Raw genomic sequence first — 26,930 nt, 5'->3', positions numbered from 1 at the left:
GTGCCTTTGTCTATAAATATTTGTGGAAACCTTTTTGCTTGGAATTAGTCTCTTAATTCTGTGGTTGGTGTGGATCCATGTTTACCAATCATTTTATAAGCATAGAGAGTCCAGTGCCTTGGTCAGAGTGGAGATGAGGTTTTTTTCAGTGAAGCAAGTGAGTTTGTAGGTCATGCAGAGAACTTTGTCAGTGTGTTGAGATTTGTAGCTTGAGCTAATGGGTCTGTTCAGTTCAGTTCAGTCGCTCAGTTGTGTCTGACTCTTTGTGACCCTGTGGACCACAGCACGCCAGGCCTCCCTGTCCATCATCAACTCCTGGAGTTTACTCAAACTCATCTCCATTGAGTCAGTGATGCCATCCAGCCATCTCATCCTCTGTCATCCCCTTCTCCTCCTACCTTCAATCAGTGTCCAGTATTAATTGTTTGTTAGATGCTGGACCCTTCCAGATAAAACTGCTTTTTGTCTTTGTGAGTTTGTAGAACTGTATGTCTGAATGGCTGTATTGCTGGAGAGAACCTTACATGTTGGACACGTATACAGGCCATGTACCTTGTCTTTCCAAATATCCATTCCTTACACCTGCTCGGTTTATACACATTCCTCATTGTCTCACTTCCATCACCTTGCTTTGCTTTTACCTACCCAGAATATCCCACAGATGATGATTAGGTTCTTTGAGAGCCAGCCATCGTATTTGTTTTAGTATCCTCAGCTTCTATACAGGATCTCATGCATAGTAGTTACTTGATAGCAAATTAATTACATGTTCAGCCTGATTTCATTTTGTAATGGTATTGGACATTGATCTTCTGTTCTTAAATACGGAAACGTAGTATAGAGTCTGTATGTAATACTATTGTATAAAATGAAGATTAAAATCATAGACTATTAGAGCTGGAACAGACTAATTGTATAACCTATTTGCCTTTTAACATGGGTTATAGGTTTTTCTTGTATTCTTTGGATAGACCACTTCACTTCCTTTGTAGTTGGCCTTTTATGTTGCCATGCATATGGCAAGCCTTTATATGTTTTCTGATGGCTCAGAGGTTAAAGCATCTGCCTCCAATGTGGGAGACCCAGGTTCAGTCCTTGGGTTGGGAAGATCCCCTGGAGAAGGAAATGGCAACCCACTCCAGTATTCTTGCCTGGAGAATCCCATGGATGGAGGAGCCTGGTAGGCTATAGTCTGCGGGGTTGCAAAGAGTCGGACACGACTGAGTGACTTCACTTTCACTTTATATGTTTTCTAAGAGTTGTCTTTTTTTTATTTTTAATTTTTATATTACAGGCAATAATGAACTGTATTGATTTCACGTATCAGCTTCTTTTGCATTATGGCTATTTTCTTAGCAAGTTTACTATGTTTGTGGGTGGGGAAGTGATAATGACTACCAGACTGAAGCTGGGAAGTAATTTGGAAAAATCATTCCTAAATACTTCCATGCTGCTACTGCTGCTAAGTTGCTTCAGTCGTGTCCAACTCTGTGCGACCCCATAGACAGAAGCCCACCAGATTCCCCCGTCCTTGGGATTCTCCGGGCAAGAACACTGAAGTGGGTTGCCATTTCCTTCTCCAATGCATGAAAGTGAAAAGTGAAAGGGAAGTCACTCAGTTGTGTCCGACTCTTCACTACCCCATGGACTGCAGCCTACTAGGCTCCTCCATTCATGGAATTTTCCAAGCAAGAGTACTGGAGTGGGGTGCCATTGCCTTCTCCGAAATATTTCCATGCCAGATATCAATTAAAGTATGCCAGAATGACAGTATTCATTGTTTTTGTCATCTCTAGAAATATATTCCATTATTAATACTTATTTTGGTAACATCAGTATTATTAAAGCTATTCGATTAAGAAAATAAGAAGTTGAGTCATTTAATTTTCAGGCACCAGCTGTGGATGTTGTGGCTGTTGGTCTCATGTCGGGTCAGGTTATCATTCACAACATTAAATTTGATGAAACGTTAATGAAGTTTCGTCAAGACTGGGGACCTATTACTTCGATTTCATTTCGCACAGGTAACTCTCAACTTGTTTATGGATGAAAATTAAGAAAACTTCAGGTGTAGTACTTTGAAGTTCATAGAAATTTTCTTAATATCTGTTTATAATTTAATCTAATGAATGAAATACTGGAATATAAAGAGCCAAAGGAATATTGGTAGATTATTGGTCTATAGTCTTTTATTTTAAATTTTTATTTATGGATTAAAAGAGTGGAGAGAAGCATTGCTAAGTTTAGTTGTTTGATGGTGCATGTTTTTCTTAGTGTATTCTATCTAACAACAGATGGTCACCCAGTAATGGCAGCTGGAAGCCCATGTGGCCATATTGGACTCTGGGATCTAGAAGACAAAAAGTTAATCAATCAAATGAGAAATGCACATTCTACAGCGATTGCCGGACTGACGTTTCTCCACAGAGAGCCGCTTCTGGTCACAAACGGTGCTGACAACGCTCTCAGGGTACTGTGCTTATTACTGCCTTCCTTTGGGTTATTACAAGCCTGCTTTAATGTATCAGCGTGAAACCTAGCAGGTGAAAGGAATACGGGATAAGACATTGATACAGATGAAATAAAAGGCATAGCAGATTGCCTGAATTTCATGAAGTGAGAAAGTTGTGCTGTGCTCAGTTGCTCAGTCGTGTTCAACTCTTTGTGACCCTGTGAACTGTCACTCGCCAGGCTATGTCCATGGGATTTTCCAGGCAAGATTATTGGAGTTGGAGAAATTTAGACAGCTTATCTTTTCCCTAACCTGTACTCCAGGATCAGTGGTCTGCAGGCATTACCCAATGCCAGTAGATTCATGTAGAAGATAGCTTGACTGCTTGCAGATCACTTGTGGGAGAGCTTTACTTTTATTCCTTTCTTGGCAGATATGGATATTTGATGGTCCCGCAGGTGAAGGCCGGCTTCTGAGATTCAGAATGGGACATAGTGCTCCTCTTACCAGAATAAGATATTATGGACAAAATGGACAACAAATTCTTAGTGCAAGTGAGTTTCTGCTTTGTGCTATTAGTTTAATTCAGCAAGTAATGAAAACAAAGTGTTTGATATCTATTAGGTTTGGTATTTATACATTTTTAGATTCAGATTCCCTTTGAGTGACTGGAAAATCTGGGTAAAATGAGGTGATTGTTTTTGAATACTTCAGGAAACACTAGCTGATATTACTTTTATTTGGAACATCATTCTATTTAGTAATCGTTGGAGTCAGAATGGACAAATTCCAGAAATGTGGCCCTTGCCTATCCAGATAATCTGCTGGTATTTATTAGCACCTCATTTTATCCTTTGTTTTTACAAAATGGCATTCCATGGGCAGTTGAATATTATGAATGACGTAGTTAACAATCAGCTTCCTTTTAAAGTGCTGCCAGCTAACTTCATGCTTTTTATAGAATATAATTTTATAAGCGTCATGATTCAAATGGTCCATTGTTTTGATGAAGCTTGATTAGACATTTTCTGTGTATATCAACAGGTCAGGATGGAACACTTCAGTCATTTTCCACGGTACACGAAAAATTTAACAAGAGCTTGGGACATGGTAGGTCTTTGCAAAATGGAAAAAAAGCTACTGGTCATAAAAAAATTCATCTCAAAGAGTCTGGGAGATAACCAAAGGAGGTTTCATTATTAAATTTCCTCTTTCTTAGGATAAAATGAAATTCCCTTATATGAAAGAGCAGTAATAAGATTTGTAACTCAGTATTGCTGTAGAAGTGGTTCAGGTGCTACTGTAAGATTGAAGAGTTAGGTATCTTAGGTGGTGAAAACATAATGCTACCACTCAAAAGACATTGATAATGCAACTGGAGCCATCTGCTCAGTTCAGTTCAGTTGCTCAGTCGTGTCTGACTCTTTGCAACCCCACGGATGGCAGCACGCCAGGCCTCCCTGTCCATCACCAACTCCCGCAGTCCACTCAAACCCATGTCCATTGAGTTAGTGATGCCATCCAACCATCTCATCCTCTGTTGTCCCCTTCTTCTCCCACCTTCAGTCTTTCCCAGCTTTAGGGTCTTTTCCAATGAGTCAGTTCTTCTTATCAGGTGGCCAAAGTATTGGAGTTTCAGCTTTAACATCAGTCCTTCCAATGAACACTCAGGACTGATCTCCTTTAGGATGGACTGGTTGGATCTCCCTGTAGTCCAAGGGACTCTCAAGCGTCTTCTCCAACACCACAGTTCAAAAGCATCAGTTCTTTGGCACTCAGCTTTCTTTATAGTCCAACTCTCACATCCATACATGACCAGTAGAAAAACCATAGCCTTGACTAGACGGACCTTTGTTGGCAAAATAATGTCTCTTGCTTTTTAATATGCTGTCTAGGTTGGTCATAACTTTGCTTCCAAGGAATAAGTGTCTTTTAATTTCATGGCTGCAGTCACCATCTTCAGTGATTTTGGAGCCCCCCAAAATAAAGTCCTCCACTTTTTCCACTGTTTTCTCATCTATTTGCCATGAAGTGATGGGACCACCTGCCATGATCTTATTTTTCTGAATGTTGAGCTTTAAGCCAACTTTTCACTCTCCTCTTTGACTTTCATCAAGAGGTTCTTTAATTCTTCTTCACTTTCTGCCGTAAGTGTGGTGTCATCTGTGGAATGCAGAATTTAAAGATGGAAAGGAGCTTACAGGAAGCATCAAAGTAAGAAGAGTCCCATCTTTCTGCCAGAAGAGATTTTTTAATTCTCTATTCATGCCCATGGTTTTTATCATATGAAAGATTTTGTTTGTTAAACAACAATATTCAGGCTTATTTATAATTAAACTTCTTTGGAAGTTAATATCCTGGCTATTCATACATGTATATACTTCCAGATGAATTTCAGAATCAATTTTAAATCAACATCCACAATTATAATTCTTAGAATCAAATTGGAGAGATTTGATAATCTTTAAGAATTGTCTCATCTAGGAATATGATATATCCCCATTCGAGTTGTCTTTAATGTTCCTCAGTGAAGGTTTTTAGTTTTTCTCTTATTGGTCCTGCATATTTAAGATTATTCAGTGGTATTTTATATATTTTAATATAATTTGCTATTTTTTTTGCTAATATCGTAAATGCAGTCTCTTCATTTATATTATAATGCAATTTTCAATACCACTAAGATAGTGGTAATAACATAATCTTTATATTAAAGATTTTTAAATGGGAATATCTTGAACTTTACATAAAAAGTTCAACGAATTAGCTTTTCTCTTATATACATTTTCATCATACATTCATAGCTATATTCCCCTCTCACCTAACCCCAGGATTAATAAATAAAAAGAGAGTCAAACGTAAAGGACTTCAGAACACCATGTCCGTGAGACTCCCACCCGTCACAGAGTTCGCAGCTGGTAAGAAGCTTCGTGTTGTGTTTCGAGTTCTGCCCTGTCATTTATTTCCTTCTGTGTGTTTCTTATTTTCTCCATTTTAGTAAGTGTTTTTACAAATACTAATAAGCATCTGGAGGGTCACTTGAATATATTTCTTTATTTCTTCCATTTTAATAAATGTTTTGGCAAACAATAGTAAGAATCCAGGATGCATCCCAAATGCATGCAAGTCTTGTGTGAAGACCAAAAATGACTTACTTATAATCGGAACTTGTTATCTATTAATTCTAGGCTTTGTTCTCCCTAAACTATAATAAACATATTTGCTATTCTATTTTGTAAGTCTTCTAATTTATTCTCTCATAAGCCTGGTATAAGAAAGTCACTAATGTAGAAGGTGAGAACTGATAATACGGAGCTTTGGCTAACTTAATTAAGATATGAACACACGGCGGTCTTAGTGAACTGTGTCGTTGGAGCAGTGCATCATTCCAAGAAACAGTTTTAAGAAAAATGTAGATAGATGAGAAGACTGTTGAGTGAAAACTGTCATAGAAATAATTGTTTATCACCATTTCCATTTATAGCAACCTGAGTAATATTTTTTTTTTTTTACTTTAAGTACCTCCTGTCATATGCTCAAAAATCTTAATTAACCCTTAATTACCTTTTTGGATGGAATCTGCTCTTCTTAACATGGCTTTTAAGACTGTTGGTAATGTGGACCAGTGGCTTTGCCCTTCTCCCACCCCTCAGGAAAATACTGCATTTACTTTCTGTGCCTAATTTTGTTCGAGTTACGCCTGGGCCCGTCTGTGTGTGTCTCAATCTGTCTCCTCTCCACACCCCCAATCCATTAATTTCTACCTGTTTTACTTCTTTCAAGGAGCCATTTATTACTCTCCCCAGATCTCTTAGTAAACTCCTCCTGAATACTCTTAAAAAGATACTTAATCTTACTGTAATGTCTTCTAATCAGAATTTCTTGTTCGATTGGAAACTCATTGTTAGCAGGAATTACCTGTTTACCATACTGTGCCTTAGTGCTAAATTATAACATAGAGTATTAAATGCTTATTAAATAGGTGAATGAATGAGCGATTTAAATTATGTTTTAGAGGAAGCTCGTGAAAGTGACTGGGATGGTATCGTTGCTTGCCATCAGGGTAAGCTCTCCTGCTCCACCTGGAACTACCAGAGATCTACCATAGGTGCTCACTTTCTCAGGCCAGCAGGGCTGAAGACAGACAGCACAACTGCGACAGTGAGTGACGTGTTTGCGAGGGCGCTTCCTCCTGTAGAACTGTCCTGTGGTTGTCTTATTAAACTCAGTTTTATTACTGGCAATATTCGTTGAAAGAACGAAGAACATAGTTTAACATTTTGAAATTATTCCCTAATAGTGTTAAAGTTTTCCAGCTTGGAGAGAAGCTGGAAATTATATATAGAGATTTTATATATATATAAATTTATTATAGATTTTAAGATTTAAAATTATTAGAATTTCAATAAAATTTTATTATGATTTTATTAAAATCTTTTAAGGTTTTAACTTATATTTTATTTATTTTAAAATAAATGTATTTTATTTAAAACTTATTTTAAAATTTAAAAATCTTTAAGATTTTAACTTATTATAGATTTAAGTTAAGCTTTGCTAGACTAGATGTAGTATATTGGTCATTTAAATTTTCTGTTTAATATAGGATTACTTAGAATACTCTTTGAGGTGGGTTTCAGCATTTATCAGTATACTTTCTTACCTGAATTATGTTGAGTGTATAGTGTTACATTCAATGAATGTGAATCTTAAGGTTTCTTCCTTCCTTTTCTCTTTCAATGTAGGAGTAAGATTCAGGTAAATCTTTAGTTGAGTTAAAGATGTAGAAGTTATTTATTTGTCTGATTGAGTACTGTCTAAGCCTTTTTTAAATATAGTTTTCTAAATGCCACTGTTAACTTATAACTTCTTACTCTATTAACATTTTATTTTGTTTTCTTTTGATAATAGTGTAAGTCTTCTATTGAGTTCAGATTTTAAGCTATATAGAAATGATGTCAAATTTGGTTTGCAGAATTGTTGCCTCTGCTTTTTCAAAGTAAATTTTACTGATATAAAATTTACTTACCTTGAAATTCATTCATTTAAAATGTATACTTTAGTGGGTTTTAGTGTATTCATAGAATTTTGCTATTATCACCAAAATCTAATCAGTCTAATTTTAAAACATTCTCATCACTAAAAAAGAAACCCTATACCCACTAACAATAATCCTCATTCTCTCACTTTTCCCCCATCTCCCCAACCCAGGCAACTTCAATACCTATTCTGGGCATTTCACATGGATAGAATCATAATATATGGCCTCCGTGACTGTCTTCCTCACTTAGCATGTTTTAAGGTTCATCCATGTTGTAGGATGTATCAGTACTTTATTCCTTTTATGAATACTATTTTATTTTGTGGATAAAACCACATTTTGTTTAGCCATTGATAGTTGATAGACATTTGTATTGTTTCTAGTTTGGGGGTATTATAAATAATGCTGTACAAGCTTTTGTGTGGACATATGTTTTTGTTCTCTCTGTATTTGTACCTTGTTAGATCACCTAACATAATGTAACTCTGTTTAATGTTTTTAAGGAACTGACAACCTGTTTTCCAAAGTGGCTGCACAATTTTATATTCCCACCAGCAATGTATAAGAGTTTTGTTCCTTTTGATTATTGCTGTCCTTGTTGTTCAGTCATGTAAGTTGTGTCCATCTCTTTGCAACCCTATGGACTGCAGCAGGCCAGGCTTCCCCTGTTCATCACCATTTCCCGGAGTTTACTCAAACTCATGTCCATCAAGTTGGTGATGCCATCCAACCATCTCATCCTCTGTCGTCCCCTTCTCCTCCTGCCTTCCATCTTTCCCAGCATCAGGGTCTTTTCCAATGAGTCAGCTCTTTACATCCGGTGGCAAAAGTTATTGGAGCTTCAGTTTTGGCATCAGTCCTTCCAGTGAATATTCAGGACTGATTTCCTTTAGGATGGACTGGTTGGATCTCTTTGCAATTCAAGGACCTCTCAGGAGTCTTCAACACCACAGTTCAAAAGCATCAGTTCTTCAGTGCTCAGCTTTCTTTATGGTCCAACTCTCACATCCATACATGACTACTGGAAAACCATAGTTTTGACTATACAGACCTTTTTTGGCACAGTGATGTCTCTGCTTTTTAATATGCTATCTAGGCTGTTCATAGCTTTTCTTCCAAGGAGCAAGCTTCTTAATTTCATGGCTGCAGTCACCATCTGCAGTGATTCTGGAGTTGTCCTAGTAGGTATAAAGTAGTTTATCACTGTGGCTTCTGTTTCATATTTTCCCAGTGATTTAGCAGTGTTGAGCATCTTTTCATATGCATTGAGTTGGTGATGCCATCCACCTGTCTCATCCTCTATCACCCCTTTCTCCTCCTGCCCTCAGTCTTTCCCAGCATCAGAGTCTTTTCTCTTACAGTGGCTTACTGGCCACTTCTATGTCTTCGGAGAAATGTCTGTTCATGTTACTTGCCCATTGTCTAATGGAGTTATTTATTTTTTTACTCTTGAATTGTAATAGCTCCTTATATATTTGGGATACAGGTCCCTTATTGGATATACGATTTGCAAATAGTTTTTCCTGTTCTGTGGGCTGATGCTCAGTGGGTAGAGAATCCACCTGAAGTGCAGGGGATGGAGGAGATGTGGGTTCGAACCTTGGGTTAGAAAGATCCCCTGGAGAAGGAAATGGCAACCCACTCCAGTATTCTTGCCTGGAAAATCCCATGGACAGAGAAGCCTGGCAGACTACAGCCCAGAGGGTCGCAAAAAGAGTCGGACACGACTGAGCGACTAAGCACACACGTTCTGTGGGCTCTCATTTCCTTTTCTTGTTGGCGTCATTTCAGCATAAAGGGGTTTTAATTTTGAAGTCTAGCCATTTTTGTGGTTTTTTGAAAAACGTTGCCTTACCCAAGGTCATGAAGATTTACTTTTGTAATTTCTTCTGAGCGTTTCATAATTTTAGCTCTTAAATTTAGATCTGTAACCCTTCTAAGGTTAATTTTTGTGTACGATATCATATAGGGGTCCACGTTCATGCTTTTGCCTTTGGATGTCTAGTTATGTCAGTGTTATTTGCCCAAAACACTATTCTTTCCCCATTGAATGGTCTTGGTACCTTTGCCAAAAATTGTTTGACATGCATGAGGGCTTTTTTCTATTCATAGGTCTCTTTGATTGTTCTGTTGAGTGAGTCTTTGTCTTTTTTATGCCGGTATGACACTGTCTTGAGTATGGTCACTCTGTAGTAAAGTTTTTTAAAATCAGGATAATTGAATCTTCCAATTTTTTGTTCTTCAAGATTGTTTTGGCTATTCTGGTCTATTGAATTTCAGTATGATCAGCTTGTCAGTTTTTGCAAAGAAGGCAGCTGGGATTTTGATAGAGATCTTATTGATTATACACCTCAATTTGAGGAGTATTACCATCTTAATATTACTTCTGATCCATAAACATGAGATGGCTTTGCATTTAATTAGATTTTTAATTTCTATTACCAATGTTTTATAGTTGTCAGTATACAAGTCTCATATGTTTTTGGTTAAACTTTTCCTAGTATTTTATTCTTTTCAATGCTACTGTAAATAGATTTCTTAATTTCATTTTGGATTGTTTTTGCTAGTGTATGGAAATATAATTACTTTGATCCTATTTTGTACGGGTTTCTTTGGTCAGTGTGTATGCTCTGTTCTCCATAGTACAAAACTCCACTCTTAAACTTTGATTTCTAAGCCATAGAGATTCTATCTTAAACTTCTCAAGTTTACCTGAACAGTTGAGTAGCTATTAAAATAATAGTAGTGTAAATAACAGTTACAGCTAACACTTTTTGTGTGCTTACTTTGTTCCAGGCTCTCTGCCTGGTACATGCTATTTTATCTTATTCTCACAACAGTCCTATGATATGGAATATTGTTAGCTTCTTTTTATAGATAGTAAAACGGAGGCTGAGGCTTAATATAATGAGTAATATGCCCAAGATTAGTATAACTAGTACCGAGTGGTAAACTGGGATTTGAACCTCAGACCACTCCTTCTAGAACCTGTATTTTTAACTCTTAGCCTATAGTGATCACCCACAGGACGTTGTGTGTGTGTGTGTACACACGATATATATTCACAGACACAGGCACAGTGATACTTAGCTGGTGCTGCGTCATTTGTCTGGCAGAGTTAGCTGTCTGGAGCAGAGGCGGTAACCAGTATGCAATAAACCAGTGTTTATTAGACAGCCAGTGCACAGAGTACAGTTTTTCACTCACAGGTAACCCTCACCTTATTCATTTTTCCTTTGTTTTGCTGTCTTAAAAAAATAGGTTAGAAGCCATCCTGTTAACAACAATAAAGCCTATTAAAATAAACTCAGGTTCCAAAAAGTACAGCAGTCCCCGCATCCATGGTTTCAGTTATTCAATTTCAGTCTGAAAATTCTGAATAGAAAATTCCAGAAGTACACAATGTATAAATTTTAAATTGTATGCCATCTGAATAGCACTGTCCCAGTCTAATATCATCTTTTTATCTAACCCGTGCTGTATACACTGCTTGCCCATTAGTATAGGGAGAAGCCTGTATGTGTAGGACTTGGTGCTGCCCGCCATTAAAGGCATCCACTGAGGGTCTTGTCACGTATTCTCTGGATATGGGGGACTAGGGTATAATAGTGCCTTCAGGACCGTCATTACTTACAGGCTGTGACTGAAGGGTAAAGAATCCGCCTGCCTGATGCAAGAGACGTGAATTCAGTCCCTGGGTCAAGAAGATCCCCTGGAGAAGGAAATGGCAACCCATCCCAGTGTTCTTGCCTGGAGAATCGCATGGACTGAGGAACCTGGTGGACTGCTGTCTGTGGGGTCGCAAGGAGACACGACAGAGCGACTAAACAATCACAGCAAATAGCCTAGTATCTTCATTAGTTCCTAAGAGCATAACTGTACAACGTAGCATAAATTTCTGAGTTATTCAAAATAGGTAAAATTATGTTAGTTTTCTATTTAGAAAGACAGAATACTTTTTTAAGCTTTTAGTCCATAATTTCTTATATAAAAACATTTTCTAAGAAATATGCTATAATTATCTAGAAAAATATATATAAGTTGAACACAGTTAAATGTGGATGCTATGTAAATATATCTTGACTCAGTGGTGTATCAGTCTTACTGTTTGGAACAGATATCCTGTAGTAAGCATTTTCTTTTGGGTCTTAGAAGTCATCTCTTTCTTTCGGCATAAGCCAGCAGTCTTTGAATGGACTCCCAGGTGGGTGGCGTCTGACTAACACACAGTGGTAGGGAAGGCTTTCTCTGGCCGTGACCCCCATGTAGCCAGTCTCATGTTTTTAACAGAAAGAAAAGGCATCTTTTTAGTATAACATTGCTTCTCTAAGTGTTAAATAGGAGTTTGTTTTACAGACACTTGATAAACTGGATGTTTTCCACGTGTTATCTTGTGTGTTCTGTGTGCTCAGTTGTGTCCAGCTCTTTGCGACCCCGTGGACTGAAGCCCACCAGGCTCCCCATCCATGGAGTGTTCCAGGCAAGAAGACTGGAGTGGATTGCCATTTCCTTCTCCAGTTACCTTGTATATTTCCTTCCTTAAAAAAAACGAAGTTGTAATTAAAATACTTGGGACTTTTCCCTTGAACTGAAACTAATATGGTTTCACTTTTGTATCTGCTATAGAAACAATTACAAAAGTAAAGTAAGGTAGTAAGAAATCAGGCAATGGAATGCTTTGACTTTAGCACTGTTGTGAAAAAAATCAAATACCAGTTGATATGTCATTTAAATTTCAATCAAGTTAATTTTGGTTATATTTTGCCATCTTGGAAGTATGGATTTCTCGATACTTAGAGAAGGGAGGCAGAACCAAGCAGATATTTTTAATACACCCCAAAATAATTATGTTTAAGAAAATTAATGAAGTATTGCATTTACTATCTTTTTTAAAAAATGAGACGATAAATACTTCGGAAAACGTGAAGTACAATAAAAATATTAGTTACTTTCTGTGTCTTTTGTGTTAATTTTGTTTTTCCTAAGGCAGTAGATATAACTTCCTGTGGAAACTTTGCTGTGATTGGTCTCTCATCGGGAGCTGTTGATGTGTATAACATGCAGTCTGGTATACACCGGGGGAGTTTCGGCAGGGATCAAGGTATCGGCCTTTTTTTTCTTTTTCTTATTTTTTTTAAAAAGTATTATAGATAGATAAAAGGCTAATAACTGTCACTGGCATTTATTAAATTCTTGAGTTCCAGGCATTTTGCTAAAGTTGCATATGGGTTATCGTCAACCCTATGTGGCAGAACACCTCATTGAAATACTCAAAGAGAATGAAATCATAGTTGTATTAAGGGAAAGTGGCTATTATAGAAATTAAAGTGTTTGGTTCCTTCTCCTTGTATTAAACAGAATATCTTAACTATTTTTTGAAACCTTCCATGGCATCAACCTGATGGTGGATTTTGTTATTACTCATGTAGTAGAATAATTTTCCCTCTGTTCCTAAAATCCACATTAAAGATTTTAGGGAAGTTGAATAGTGGGAACTTAGATATTCAAATAAAGTAATCACTCTTTGTGTAGTGTTTGGAGAGGCCATTGCAATTCTTATTTCTTTTTTCTTTTAACATATGCTTTAAAGCCCATAAAGGATCTGTTAGAGGTGTTGCAGTGGATGGATTAAACCAGTTGACAATTACAGCTGGTAGTGAAGGAGTACTCAAGTTCTGGAACTTTAAAAACAAAGTTTTAATTCATTCTATGAGCCTCGATTCATCTCCAAAGTTGATGCTGCTACATAGAGACAGGTAAAGTTTTTCTTCTAATGATGATGGATTTTCTTCTTGATGTTTTTAGAAAAAGTTCTTAATTTAAGTAAGGTACAGTAGTCTCTTGAACATCACAAGTTTGGACTGTGCGGGTCCACTTACGCACAGCTTTTTTTCACTAAATACTTCAGGATAGCAGTACATAATCCATTGTTGGTTGAATCCACAGATGCAGAACCATGGACAGGGAGGGCCAACTGTAAAATTATATGCAGACTTTTGACTGTAGAGGGTTAGTGCCCTAACCCTCTTGTAAAGTGGTCAGCTGTATATAATTTAACAAAAACCAAACTTTTCATGTGAAAGAACATTTTGTTTAACTTACCCCAAAGGTATACTTGATTAACAAAACTTGACTGTGAGATTTTAGTTTTAAGAGGTTGTTTTTGTTCGTTTGTTAAAACTAATGCATTTGTCTTGCTAGTGGCATTCTGGGACTTGCCTTGGACGACTTCTCCATTAGTGTTTTGGACATAGAAACTAGGAAGATTGTCAGAGAGTTTTCTGGACACCAAGGCCAAATAAATGACATGGTAAAACAGACTTTAGATGTTAAAATAAAACTTGATTAATTTCTATTTCTATTTAGGTTAAAAATGTCCTAATAATTGAAACTGCTATCTTTTAATGGCATTAAACTCATCATATGAGATGTCCAAAGTAAATAATTTGGAGACTAATTTTCAAAGCAGGTTTTTTTAAGGAAAATTTAGAATGAAAAGAAGTTTTAATATTTTTCAGGAGGATAATGCCATTAGATTAAAATATATATCCAAGAGTTCATTTTTTTCTCTTTAACTCTAAACAAGGCCAGAATGATTCATTGAAACATAGGTATCATTTTTGACTTAGTATTAAACTAAGCTGAGAGAACTCATTTTTGTTTTCTGCATGCATAATGAATTAATAGTAGGAGACCTGGCATATCTTAATACTTGGTTTATTCTAGTTTAGTGTTATTTCTAATGTTTATCTTAATTTCAAAAGAGTTTAATTAGTGAATATGTATTTTATCTTACTGTTATGTTCTTATGGTGGGAAATACGGTAAGAAGTACTCAGTATAAGCAGTGTATGTTGAAGACTTTACATCAGTTGCAGATATCTTGATTTAATTGAAACAGAAATAAAACAAATTTCTAGCTCTTTAGTGGCACCCCCACAAGCTGCATTTACTTATCAGTTCTCACACCAAAAATCTGAATTTACAATGTGTACCCATTTCCTTAAAAATAGGGGTGAAATGGCCAGGAAATAACTTTGTTCTGCAGATAAGAAATTGGCATAACTACTCATCAGCAGAATTTGTTGTAACAGCAACTATAGCAGTGAGGGTGGGAGTGAAGTAATTTTAATGAAGTTTCATTTTTGAAAACATCTGTCAGGGCCAACTTGTTCTTCCTGTTTCTTTCCTTTTGAGTTATGTGTGGAGTTTCTCCTAGTCAAGAATAAAGTACTCCTCTTCAATTAAATCTGTGAGCCTTTATAACATGACTTTAGCTGTCAGAGTCATTTTCCCATTCCCCATTATCTACACTATCCTTCTGTAAATTGAGTTCTCTATACTTTCAGGTTTAAGTTTCCATAGTATCATTGCAGCCCGATGACCAAGTTGGAGTTCACTTATTCCAGTTATCATTTGCTAATATGAATGGTCATAATCCCAAAACCAATGGTCATAATCCCTGTGGTGTGTTTAGTCTCTTGGATGAACAATTACTTCAATATAAACTTAAAAGTTTTTCCTTTTCGGTCTTTCTTCACATTTGACCTGGTTTAAACCTCATGTTATTCTTCCATTTTTATCTTGTAGAGAAGATACAACTTGTAGAGAAGATACAACTTCTTTATGGTGTCATAAGTAGTTTATTGTTTAAATTTTATTTTGAAAATATGATTATTGTGGTTTTAAATTATATTTAAAACATCATTAAGGAAGAAAAGATTTTTAGCTGAATCTACAAGAACAACTTCTTCAGTAACTTCTCTACATTAAGAGAATTTGCATTCTTTAAAATCATTTTGGAATAGACTCTTCTTGGAAATGTAGCTTTGTTCAAAGCTTCATTGATACTTTATAAATGAAATTAGGCTAATAAAATATTTCTAATTGAATGTTGTCAGCACAGATTTATGTTAAAAACAGTAGTCAAACATTTGTTAATTGTCTATAAATAGATTACGGAGTAAAAATTATGTACTACTATTCATTTTTAAAAGTTTTATAATTCATGTAAAAGCCTAATCCTTAGCAGTATCCTCAGGGGTATATAAGAAATGGTATTTTCTTTTATATAAGATGAGGTGGTCTACATTTTATGCATCAAACATTTTTTAATGAAGTGTGCATTATCTTTTCATTTCTTACATTCTTTGTTAAATATACAGATACAAATATACATAGACACATCCATACATGTGTACACACCTATAATATTTATGTTTTTCTTTCAATTTAAAGACTTTCAGCCCTGATGGTCGTTGGTTAATAAGTGCTTCAATGGATTGCTCTATTAGAACTTGGGACCTTCCGTCTGGGTGGTGAGTTGTTAAATCCCTAACCTTAGCAGAAGTTTTCTTAGTCATTGTCTTCACATGTGACTTTTACCTGTTGTTAACAGATTATGTACTTTTTGACTGTGACTGTATTTGGAGATTTTTCTAACCTGACTTATATTTTATCCTTGATCTCAAACTAAGAGATTAGTGCTGAAAGAGATGATAGTGAGGAAATTCCAATCTCTTAGGTTCGCTATTTCTGCAAAATTGAGAAGTAGAAGTGAGTTGCATAAACTCACTTAAGAAAGCTCATCTGGCCTTTTTAATACTCCAGACTAGAGATCATACTTTAGGACTGCAAACTTATTCTGAGCATTTTTTTGTATTTTGTTGTTGTTGATACTGAATTAAGAGGTCAGAACCCTTAACTTTGTGTATATTATATATTTTCTGTCTCTAACATAATTCTTGAAAGAAGACATTTAGATACCTTAACATAATGGAAATGTGTGTCTTAAGATTTGGATAAAACCCAACAGTGTTAAGAAACCTGTCATAGGTTGAAACTTGCTACTAAATCAGCACTTGAAGAGAAAACATTAATTCTGTTAAATAATTTGATCAGTAGAAACCTACAGAGAGTAATTTGTTGCTAAAAATTATGTAGGAGTACACACAACTTGCAGTCACATCACTCACCAAAGAATTCCTTAGGTGGAGTGTGAAAGGAGTGATGGGAAAGGAACGTACAATGAGGAAAGAGAGAGATGAGAAAGATGAGTGGGAAGGTAGTTCAGTCTTCAGGAATATTGCTCCGTTAAGATCTGTCCAGTTCTGCTCCTCTTGTTTCTCAGGAATTAGATAAGCTCATACCTGAAAGCAGTTTGACCTTTAGAAAGGAAAAACCCTCGTGTCCTTACTTCCCTCCAAGTTGGATTCAGGAATGAGACACAGCCGTCCACAGCCTGTGTACAGGGCTTGGCGTAGACAGCAGAAGTGCCACCGATGGTCCAGCTCTAACAACTGGGCAGCTTTGTCCACAGTGTGTCTCTCTTTTACTTAAAGTCGAGTCAAGCAAAATAAATAATCAGTTGACTGTCCTCCAGCTTCAAAAAGTTCAGACAAGTTAGTACTTTCTTAATTAAAATAAAATAAAACTTTTTTTTTAAGGTACCATTAGGAATTTTGATTAGTCTTTTGCTTCTTGGACTTCTGTTCTTCTGTTTTCTAAAATTAAACATGATTTGAATTGCTTTGTAGTAGGAAAGTTGTATAGGAAATAGAGTTGACACTTTGCCCTTTTCATTTTCCTTTTTAGTAGTTTTAGTTCACATCAGATGAGAGAGGGAGGTTAATGTTGAATAGTACTAAATAGTCAGAACGTTTTTTAAAAATGGTAAGTTTTTTGGGGGTTGGAAAAATTAGGATCCGAAAGTAGCATTCAGAGCCACCAGTCTTTGATTCAGCATAAGGCTTTTTGCTGAATTTCTTATTTTAGTAAAAAGATGAACACATTTAAATCTGACATGTTTTCAACTCTGGTATCTTATTTTTCAGTGAACACAGACAGTTTTAAGTGAATACAGAGAAACTAAGCTGGGGGAACGAAAGAGTGAGAGATGAGTCACATAGGGATTGTTAAAAGATAATAATATCTACACTGATTGGACCAAAGTATGTTTTTAATAAAGACACAAATAACTACCTCTTTGGTTAAGATTTGAAGTGGAGCAAATGAGAAGGCTGAAAAGCAGTCTCCCACAATTGCTGCTGCCCTGTTGCAGTCGACTTTTTCCATGGACTTCTGGGCACTTCGAGGGCTTTTAGTTTTCATCTTGTCTCATATTCTGTTAGAGAGGTACTGGTTTTAGTCCCGTTTCACAAATGAGAAAATGGAGGCTCAGAAGTTAAGTGATTTGCCCGAGGCAGCATAGTTTGTCAGTGAGATTTTGCTGTAGTTAGCGTAAGAGACGGAGAAGGCAATGGCACCCCACTCCAGTACTCTTGCCTGGAAAATCCCATGGGCAGAGGAGCCTGGTAGGCTGCAGTCCATGGGGTTGCTTAGAGTCGGACACGGCTGAGCGACTTCACTTTCACTTTTCACTTTCACGCATTGGAGAAGGAAATGGCAACCCACTCTAGTACTCTTGCCTAGAGAATCCCAGGGACGGGGGAGCCTGGTGGGCTGCTGTCTGTGGGGTCACACAGAGTTGGACACGACTGAAGTGACTTAGCAGCAGCAGCAGCATAAGAGAAAGATTTCCCAGCAGTCGTGGTACCAGCCTTGCTTGGGTATGTTCTAAGGATGATTTGGTTTTCTTGATGTAGAAGGTACAGTAAGGACCATACAGTTGTAGGTAATCATTGACTTTTTAAATTTCATTTCTTTTCTTAAACATAATTAGTATGACAAGCTTTGGGGATTCCTAGTTTTTTCTTCAGTAAGCAGTTTTATCATTTACATAACATGTTAAATATGTAAAGAATGAATACACTCATTACAAAGGCTACAATGTGAAGCTGTGTATAAGTAGACCTTTGGTGTGGTAATATGCAGATGCAGCCATCTGGGATTAATTGTGTCTATCTAAAACAAAGGCATAGGTACTGAACTGTTCCCTGTAAAGTGGTTTCTTTGTTTTAAGTGTGGAAAATTTTCTTCTGTTTGTAAGGTTCTCAGAGAAGTGAGGTTGAAATTTTTGTCCCTGAAATTATCTGTCATCTGCTACCACCTTTTATTTATGGTTACTTTTAATCTCTTAAGAGTTTAGATTAAACACTTTTCAGGGTGAGAAAAATATAAAATTAAATAGTTTTAATAGAATTTTGCATTTTGTTCTGTCTCATCCACCCAACCCCTGCTTTCTGAGGGCATTACGTGAGAACAATTGGAATAGAATTTTGTTTTGCATTTCCCACTGAGGCAAAACAATCCATTTGTTCTGTTCTTTGAGGATTCCATCACTTTGGAGATTGAACATCTAGACATTGTCTGCACTGGTTTAGAATATAATCAGAAGTGAGTTAATGTTACCTGTATGCATGGGACTCTGTGCTTAAAAATCTGACCCCTTACAATGAGGATTTTTTTAAACATTTTCTCAAAAAGCTTATAATTTACCTGGAATTTTTCATTTTGTAGGATTAGCAGGTGACAATATGGTAGTTAGGTCTGGGATTAAACCTTTACACTTAGGCTTTATGAGCAACTGTGGCCATGTAAAACATGCTGTGTATGTGGAAAACCACTTCTTTGATTTGATGCTTTTACATAATGGAAGGCCAGTCTACCCACACACAACAGCTGTGGAAACCGTGTTGCACAGTGAATTTGCCAAAATAATTATAGTATCAAGTAAAATAAATTTGCTCAAGCAGTAGATTCCTCTTTAACAGATAGATTCTGAACGTGTCAGGTAGTTTCATCCCTCACACACACTTTAGTGAGCAGGTATTAAGACAAAGAGATGGTGAGTTCTAAAATTCCTGAGTTTAGGCTTAGTCATCAGTGTACATTGAGATAGTGGTTCTTCTCTGGGTTGTTTGTATTAAATGAATTAAATAATTTGACAGTCTCTGGTATATAATAAGTGTTTAGCAAATGTCCTTTTCCCCAATTTGTTTGATCCCCTAAGCAGCTGTGTTTATGAGTTTCCAAGGAATGGTTGAACAGAAATCAGACAGATTATTAATCACATTTTTTTCCCATAAGTGAGAATTTAAACACCAGTCATTGTCCTGAGACCACTTTAGTTTGTTTGTGGTGCTGCTAATTTTAGTCTTGTCCTACTATTTTGTATTCATTAGTTAAGGTTTGTAATTGTTAATCACTCTGAACAGATTGAGAAAGATTTTGTATGGGTCCTTTAATCACGGCTTCCATGTGACATTTGAGCAGCTCAGAGTGTTTCCGTGAGTCACACTGTAGTCATCTTCTGGGTGTGTGCTCTGTTGGCTGCTGTACCTTTAGTTTCAGTAGTGGTGTTCCTGAGCTTTTGGTGATTAAGTGTGCAGACTTCTTGGTGACAGGTATGTCTCTGTCACTTTCTACCTTGAGCAAGTATGACTGGGCCTCATTTTTCTAACGGGTATAGTAAGGATGGATCTGCCTCATGGGGTTGTGAGGATTTAATTAATAGTCACAAGTGCTCAGAATACTTCCTAGCATGGAACACTGAAAAAAGTGTTAACTCCTGTTATTTTATTTATTGAAATAATGTAATTACCAAAGATTCTGAACTTCAGTCGTTTTGCCGTGCCCTCTCATGGATAATGTAATGGCTTCAGTGAATAAAGTAGTTTTTGAAACAGCTCTTACTAAAACCAGCATACTCCTCTTAAGGTGCACAGAGTACTCACACTCTCAGCCAGCCTAGGGAGCCTCGTCTGCAACATGCCCGTGTGTTAGGCCTTTCTGTTTGCTCCTTAAATTCGCCTCATTTCGCTTCCCGCTGCCACTATCCTAGTTCAGATCTTCCCTGCTTGTTAGATGACTGCTGCCATAATCCCACTGTTCTTCCTGTTCAAATATATTCTACATTCTGCTGCCAGATTTTCTTATGAAAGTAGAAATTATACTGCTATCTGCTCAAAAGCCTGTAGTGGCTTTCCATTGATTAAAAGATAAACTCAGATGTTTGGTATTCAAGACCAAACTGCGTTCCTCACTGGACACGGTTCCCCTTGCCTTGCCTTCCACATTCCTTCTCCCAGAAGGTGCTTTCTTGACCATCGGCATCTGTTGAAGTCCTGCCCGTCTGTAAGGTTCATGTTCATCGCACACACTGCTCTCTGAGGAGCCTGCTGTGCGTCGTCTTCTGGGGTGCCATCGCTCCCTTTTCCTCCCCAGCTTTTCACAGCCCCTGCTTGCAGCTGTCCGAAGTGTCCTTGTGGACTAGCACCGTGAACTGCTTTACGGTGATGCTGCACAGACTGAGTTTCCTGCTTGCTGTGTAGCACACGGTCACCTGTTTGAAAAACAGAATTGCCCGAACTTTTTTTCCCCACTGCCATTCTCCCATGGCCATTTTATTACTTTCTTCTGTTGCCTACCCCTTTTGTTATTTTCACTGGCATAACAAATACAGGAGAGTGCTGATAAATTATTTTAAATGTGTGATCTTTAGAATTGTTTCCGAACCTACCAAAATGGCATTCCAGAAAAACAGCATTGTCTCCTGTATTCTCCCTTTTATTGAAACTCTCTCTCAAATTAATTGATCTGTTTAGTGTTCTGGGTCTTTCTCATTGAGGAGATTATTTTCCCATCGTAGCTTAGTTGACAAAGCTCTTTGTTAGTGATGACTTTTTGGTGTTGGTGATTTAAAAGTAAAAAGCAAACATTTTCTTCATCTCTTACCCTTTGTTCTTTTAGCAAAATGATATTTTGTGAATTGTGTCCTTTTTAGTAGAGTTGAAGGACTGTAACGTCTTGGTTCTTTCTGTAGTCTTATAGACAGCTTCTTGTTGGACTCGGCTCCTCTTAATGTCACTATGTCCCCGACTGGAGACTTTCTGGCCACCTCCCATGTCGACCACCTTGGAGTTTATCTGTGGTAAGTTCTCTCATACAGTTCTTTCTGGGGTAAGAAGAAAAAGGAAGATGATATTGTCAGACAGTCATAGTTGCTAACATTGCCCTTCAGTTTTTTGGGGTTTTTTAACTTATAAAATGGAAGTGTCACATAGTTCACCTTAAATCTACAGTTAAGTCAACTTCTGCTTGATAATTTAGGTAGCGCACCCCACTCCAGTACTCTTGGCTGGAAAATCCCATAGACGGAGGAGCCTGGTAGGCTGTAGTCCATGGGGTCGCTAAGAGTCGGACACGACTGAGCGACCTCACTTTCACTTTTCACTTTCATGCATTGGAGAAGGAAATGGCAGCCCACTCCAGTGTTCTTGCCTGGAGAATCCCAGGGATGCTGGAGCCTGATGGGCTGCTGTCTATGGGGTTGCACAGAGTCAGACACGACTGAAGCAACTTAACAGCAGCAGCAGCTCAAGTGTATATTCTAAGCTACACATGTTTGATTTTTATCTGTTAGCCACAGATTTTTATCTGTGACTTTTATTTGCAGAAAGGATAGTAATATAGGGTTTCCCTGTAGCTCAGTTGGTAAAGAATCTGCCCACAGTGCAGGAGACCCTGGTTTAATTCCTGGGCCAGGAAGATCCCCTGGAGAAGGGAAAGGCTACCCACTCCAGTATTCTGGCCTGGAAAATTCCATGGACTGTATAGTTCATGGGGTCGCAAAGAGTTGAACATGTTTGATTTTTATTTGTTACCCTATTTGACTTCTATTTGCAGAAAGGATAAGTGAGTTTAAAATTTAACTCTTATTATTGAGGAAGAGAAAAAAATGAATTCCTTTTCTACTTACAAGGTTTTCTAATTGACTTTTTAGGATGTGAAAATAAATTTAATGTGTAATAGAAATAGACTCTTGGTCACCTTAATAAGCAGAATGGAGTATCTCCTGGAATCTTTGAGGCTTGAACAGTCAAGATAAGAGAAGAATGGTGTTGTGGTACCTCAGCAACAGAGTATATAGTACAGCTGTTAATATAACTCAGAACCTGGAATTCCCATTCCAGATTCATTATGTACAGGAAACAATATGATTAGCCCACTTTGGGACAGATATTCACATCTTGATTAGTCAGATGTGGATCAGATTAGTCAGTCAGATCCAAAGTCATGACGCAGGGTCAAGTAGCACTTAAAGGACCATTCTAGAGACAGGGGAACCCATGACTGTTCAGCACCCCCAAGGATCTGATCCGTGTAATCACCGTCTGATGTAATGCTCTGAGTCCATCTTTCCTTCAGTTGTAATTTCCTTAGATGAAGGTTGCCATTTGTCAAACCAGTATAAATAAATGGGTGTTACGTTACCTTATAAAAATATTGTCCATAAAAATACTATCCACTACTAATCTCTCAAGTACTTTTTTGTGCTACATTAAAAATAAAGACTCTGTTCATAATACTTATAGGCAGCTTTCTTGTGATGACATCTGTGATATGAGTCAAAGCATTTTGAAATTAATACTGTCTATTTTTGAGTTTTTTTTTTTTTACAGGTGATTGGAATTTATAGCCAAATTCAAGATCGTGGAGATTGTTACCAGCAATCGAAGCTTCCCTGAAAATATTTTTAATAAATTTTGTGATATTGCTTATGTTTTTTATGTCTCAGGTCCAATATTTCCCTGTATTCAGTTGTTTCATTACGGCCACTTCCTACAGATTATGTTCCTTCAGTAGTGATGCTTCCTGGTACTTGTCAAACCCAAGGTAATCAAAAACTAGTAAAGTAATTTTTGAAGAGTAATATAATAAACCTAACCTGTAGGATATTGCCACTGAAGGCAGTTTAATGCATTCAATCATAGTATTTTTTTATCTTAATGAAGTATTTTGAATGACTTCATGAATCTTTGTATAAACAAAGACATAATTGATGGAGTATTCATGTAAAACAGTGGAGAAATATTTTGAGTCTGGTGATGGAAATTGTACTTAATATGAGAAAATAAGAAAATGAATAGAGTTTACAAGTTATATTGAGTTATACTGAGTGAACATGTTGTGAAATACTAATGGATTTGAAGTTAATTAAGTTGCTTTTATATGATAAAAATTACATTCAGCATTAATTTGTTATACTTGAAAATTTTTTCTTTTAAGATGTAGAATTATCAGAAGAAACTGTAGAACCAAGTGAGGAAATGATAGAGTATGACTCCCCAGAACAGTTGAATGAGCAGTTGGTAACTCTGTCACTCCTTCCTGAATCCCGGTGGAAAAACCTTCTTAATCTTGATGTTATTAAGGTAATACTGGCGTGCTGCGGTTCATGGGGTCGCAAAGAGTCGGACACGACTGAGCGACTGATCTGATCTAATCTGATAGTACACTTAATATTGGCCCCTGAAGACATATTCCAAAAGTATTTTCTTTAGTAAAGATAGCTTCCCGTTCTTGGAGGTCTTTAGGTGGAGTAGTTAATGCCTAAGATAGTACAGCAGATACCATTTAGCTGAATGCTGTTTAATCTAATATTATTACAAGACTTTCTCCATGTATATATATCTACTTTGAGAGCACTCAAGGACCTTCAAATACAGCAGTAGTATAGCCTGCAACTACAGAGCTATTAGAAATTATTTTAAGCCTAGCCTAATCTCACTTAACTTACGAAATGAGGGGGGGGAAAAGTCATCATAATGTGTGATGTTTCTGTTTCTAGACATCTGGGGACTAGAATACTTTCACTGGTCTTTTTAAAAGTAAACTTCAGTCACTCTTTATCATACCACACCCTGCTCTGTCTGCTACAGGAAGGTTTGCTTTTAGGTTCAGGCACATAAATTAGTGTGAACTAGGTAGTAGGTAGCATCCTGAGATAATAACAGTGGCAAATAACTTGGCCCTTTGTCCTTGAGGAGTTTACAGTTTTACATGACAAATGGACAGTTATGGCATGAATTAACGTGTTTCAAAGCATGTTGCATGACCCCTATTTGTGAGTATCAAAAGCAACTGAAACATACAGACTAGAAAATTTCAGAGATTATCTTCTGAGAATTAGGGTGTTTTGTTTTATGAAACTCAACTTAGTTAGATATATACATACAGTCAGGCATCCTTGGTAGCTCAGCTGATAATGAAGCTCCCTGCAATCTGGTTCGATTCCTGGGTTGGGAAGATCCCCTGGATGAGAGATAGGCTACCCACTTGAGTAATTATGGTCTTCCCTGGTGGTTCAGATGGTAAAGAATCCGCCTGCAATGCGGGAGACCTGGGTTCAATCCCTAGGTTGGGAAGATCCCCTGGGGGAGGGCATGGCAACCCACTTGGGTATTCTTGCCTGTAGAATCTCATGGACAGAGGAGCCTGGCAGGCTACAGTCCATATGGTCGCAGAGTTGGACACGACTGAGAGACTAAGCACAGCACTGAGCATACATACAGTCACTAGAGTTTATGTGTGTACTAAGTCACATTATGGGCTGGCATAAAAAAAGTGTAAGGAACACTGACAGATAGCTATGACGTGCCATCCTAACTATTTTTGTAGCTAGTAAATTGGCACCAGAAAAGACATACATGTCTCGGCTAAGAAAAGAGAGTTTTCACATGTTCATTTGACTCAAAATTTGAAAGTGCTCCTTTTTATTGCTCACCTTTTGAAAGATTGGGCTTCAGTATAAAGGTATGTTGTTTAGGTACATAGTTATATTGTCTAATCTATCAACTGTAAAGGCAGTAGTTTATGGAATGGCTTTAAAAGCAATACATTCAAAAGAACAAGTAGGTGAGTGTGAGGGACCAATTAGAATAATGCCCAATTAATTGAGCTACATTTGGTGGGCACTCTTCTTGCTAAGATGCAGTTTGTTCTGCATAAAAATATAGAGAAATGTGAATGAATGCTCTTTATAACACCTCCAATATTAATTTCCTTCTGAATGAAAGAAATTAGAATTTTTATTTTTGTCCTGTGGTTAACTTTTATACTCACCGTTTCCTTTATGAAATTAGGTAATTTCCAGAACCCTGTGGAACTTCTCCAAAGCCTTTTGTTTTTATTTACAACTCAGTGACTGCCTTCTAACTCAAGAACAGTCAGTTAGGAAGGGTAACTGACTCTTACTACATTACTACAGTTTCCCTATCACAAAGAAGGCTGTGCTTACATTGCTATGGGCTGTACTTTGTTCGACTTTGTTTTATGCTGTGGCTCCAAGAGGCCACAAATATCCCTGACTTTCTTTCAAAAAGCAAATCTCCCCTCAGTTCCTAAAGAATGGAAGAGGAGTAGTGTAAGGTAAAATTGTGAGACTTCTTAAGAGTCCATCAAATTCTCTTGAGATAGTGATATGTAACAATGTCACCAAAATTGAATTCTGTCAGTGGGAATTCCAGTGGAATTTTTGTGATAGAATTTTGCTGACACTTGAAATAGTTTATGAAGGAACGATAGTATTCTATTGCTTTTTAAAAACACAAAGTACTAAGGAAAAATAAAAATTCCAATAAAATAGAAGAATTAGGGGAATGCTTCACACATACACACAAAATTTACTAAATTACTTTTAATGGTAGAGACTGCCTCTGGCTCCAGATTTCTTTTGAAGAAGAGAAATTTGAAAAACTGTTGAGCATTTATGTAAATTTTGCTTTCTAGCCCATCTTGTATTTCAGTGTAAAAGAAGTTCAAAATTGCTTGTTACTTCTTCACCTAAATATTCACGTTTCAGGAAAATGAGCTATTTTTGCCTCAGAGCTTCTCCTGAACCCTATCATTTTCCTTTTGCCTTATCAGCAAGAGTACTAGAGGTTTGCACTGCGAAGCCCAATTTAAGGATATCTGTGGTATATTGGTTGTTTGGGATTTCATTTCAGTATCCTAATCTAAATTTAATTCTTTTCATTTTTTTTACTTTTGGGGATTTTTAAAAATTAAGTGGGAATTAACTGTTAGAAACTGTTGGCAAGATAATTACTAGTCTTTTTTTCCTTTTCTCATTTTTCTTAATTAGAAAAAGAATAAACCAAAGGAACCACCCAAAGTACCCAAATCAGCACCATTTTTTATTCCAACTATTCCTGGTCTTGTACCTAGATATGCTGCACCTGAACAGAATAATGATCCTCAGCAGGTGAGAGCCCAGTTAGAGGAGCATCTGGGCACACGGGGCGTGCATGGTATGCTGTACATTTGTAGTTTTAACCAAGACCCAGTTTTACAGATACAGAGTAAATTAATGCTAGCTTTTAATTATAAACTACAAATTTTTTGTTATAATTGTGGTTTTTGAATAATGTGTATTTGTTTTTGTTTAAGTCTAAAGTGGTAAATCTTGGAATTTTGGCTCAAAAATCAGATTTCTGCTTGAAACTTGAGGAAGGACTAGTAAATAATAAATGTAAGTTAAATTATAAAATATTTTACCATTTATATTTCTAATTTATATTTATAATTTTTATAAATATTTATAATTTTTATAATATTTATAAAAGTATTCAGCTTACTGTGTTACTTTATATGACGAGAATTGAGTGAAATATTAGCAGATTTCTCAGTAGTTGAAAGTAAAAGCCAAAAGGATTGAAATCTTGGTTTTAATCTGAAGTAATTTTTGCTTTGTTTACAGTAG

At 36.8% G+C, this 26,930-nt stretch overlaps 1 protein-coding gene across 3 annotated transcripts in view; it reads left to right on the top strand.

Annotated features, from left to right (window-relative positions):
• The window catches only part of WDR36 (WD repeat domain 36), a 43,798-nt gene that overhangs the window by 11,446 nt on the left and 5,422 nt on the right, over positions 1-26,930 (top strand). For 2 of the 3 annotated variants that reach the window (XM_010846140.1, XM_010846142.1), the window contains exons 7-21: positions 1,892-2,024; positions 2,295-2,470; positions 2,886-3,006; positions 3,497-3,562; positions 5,254-5,367; positions 6,465-6,610; positions 12,474-12,588; positions 13,078-13,243; positions 13,689-13,797; positions 15,725-15,804; positions 21,210-21,317; positions 22,965-23,062; positions 23,456-23,601; positions 26,313-26,432; positions 26,618-26,699. In XM_010846140.1, coding sequence (XP_010844442.1) covers positions 1,892-2,024; positions 2,295-2,470; positions 2,886-3,006; positions 3,497-3,562; positions 5,254-5,367; positions 6,465-6,610; positions 12,474-12,588; positions 13,078-13,243; positions 13,689-13,797; positions 15,725-15,804; positions 21,210-21,317; positions 22,965-23,062; positions 23,456-23,601; positions 26,313-26,432; positions 26,618-26,699 — 1,780 coding nt within the window. The remainder of the gene's footprint in view (positions 1-1,891; positions 2,025-2,294; positions 2,471-2,885; positions 3,007-3,496; positions 3,563-5,253; positions 5,368-6,464; positions 6,611-12,473; positions 12,589-13,077; positions 13,244-13,688; positions 13,798-15,724; positions 15,805-21,209; positions 21,318-22,964; positions 23,063-23,455; positions 23,602-26,312; positions 26,433-26,617; positions 26,700-26,930) is intronic. The other variant, XM_010846141.1, reaches the window with a different exon arrangement.

The sequence above is a fragment of the Bison bison genome, unplaced genomic scaffold, assembly GCF_000754665.1.
Source record: "Bison bison bison isolate TAMUID 2011002044 unplaced genomic scaffold, Bison_UMD1.0 scf7180017864231, whole genome shotgun sequence".
NCBI lineage: Eukaryota > Metazoa > Chordata > Mammalia > Artiodactyla > Bovidae > Bison > Bison bison.
This window is presented reverse-complemented; position numbering and strand designations above follow the sequence as displayed.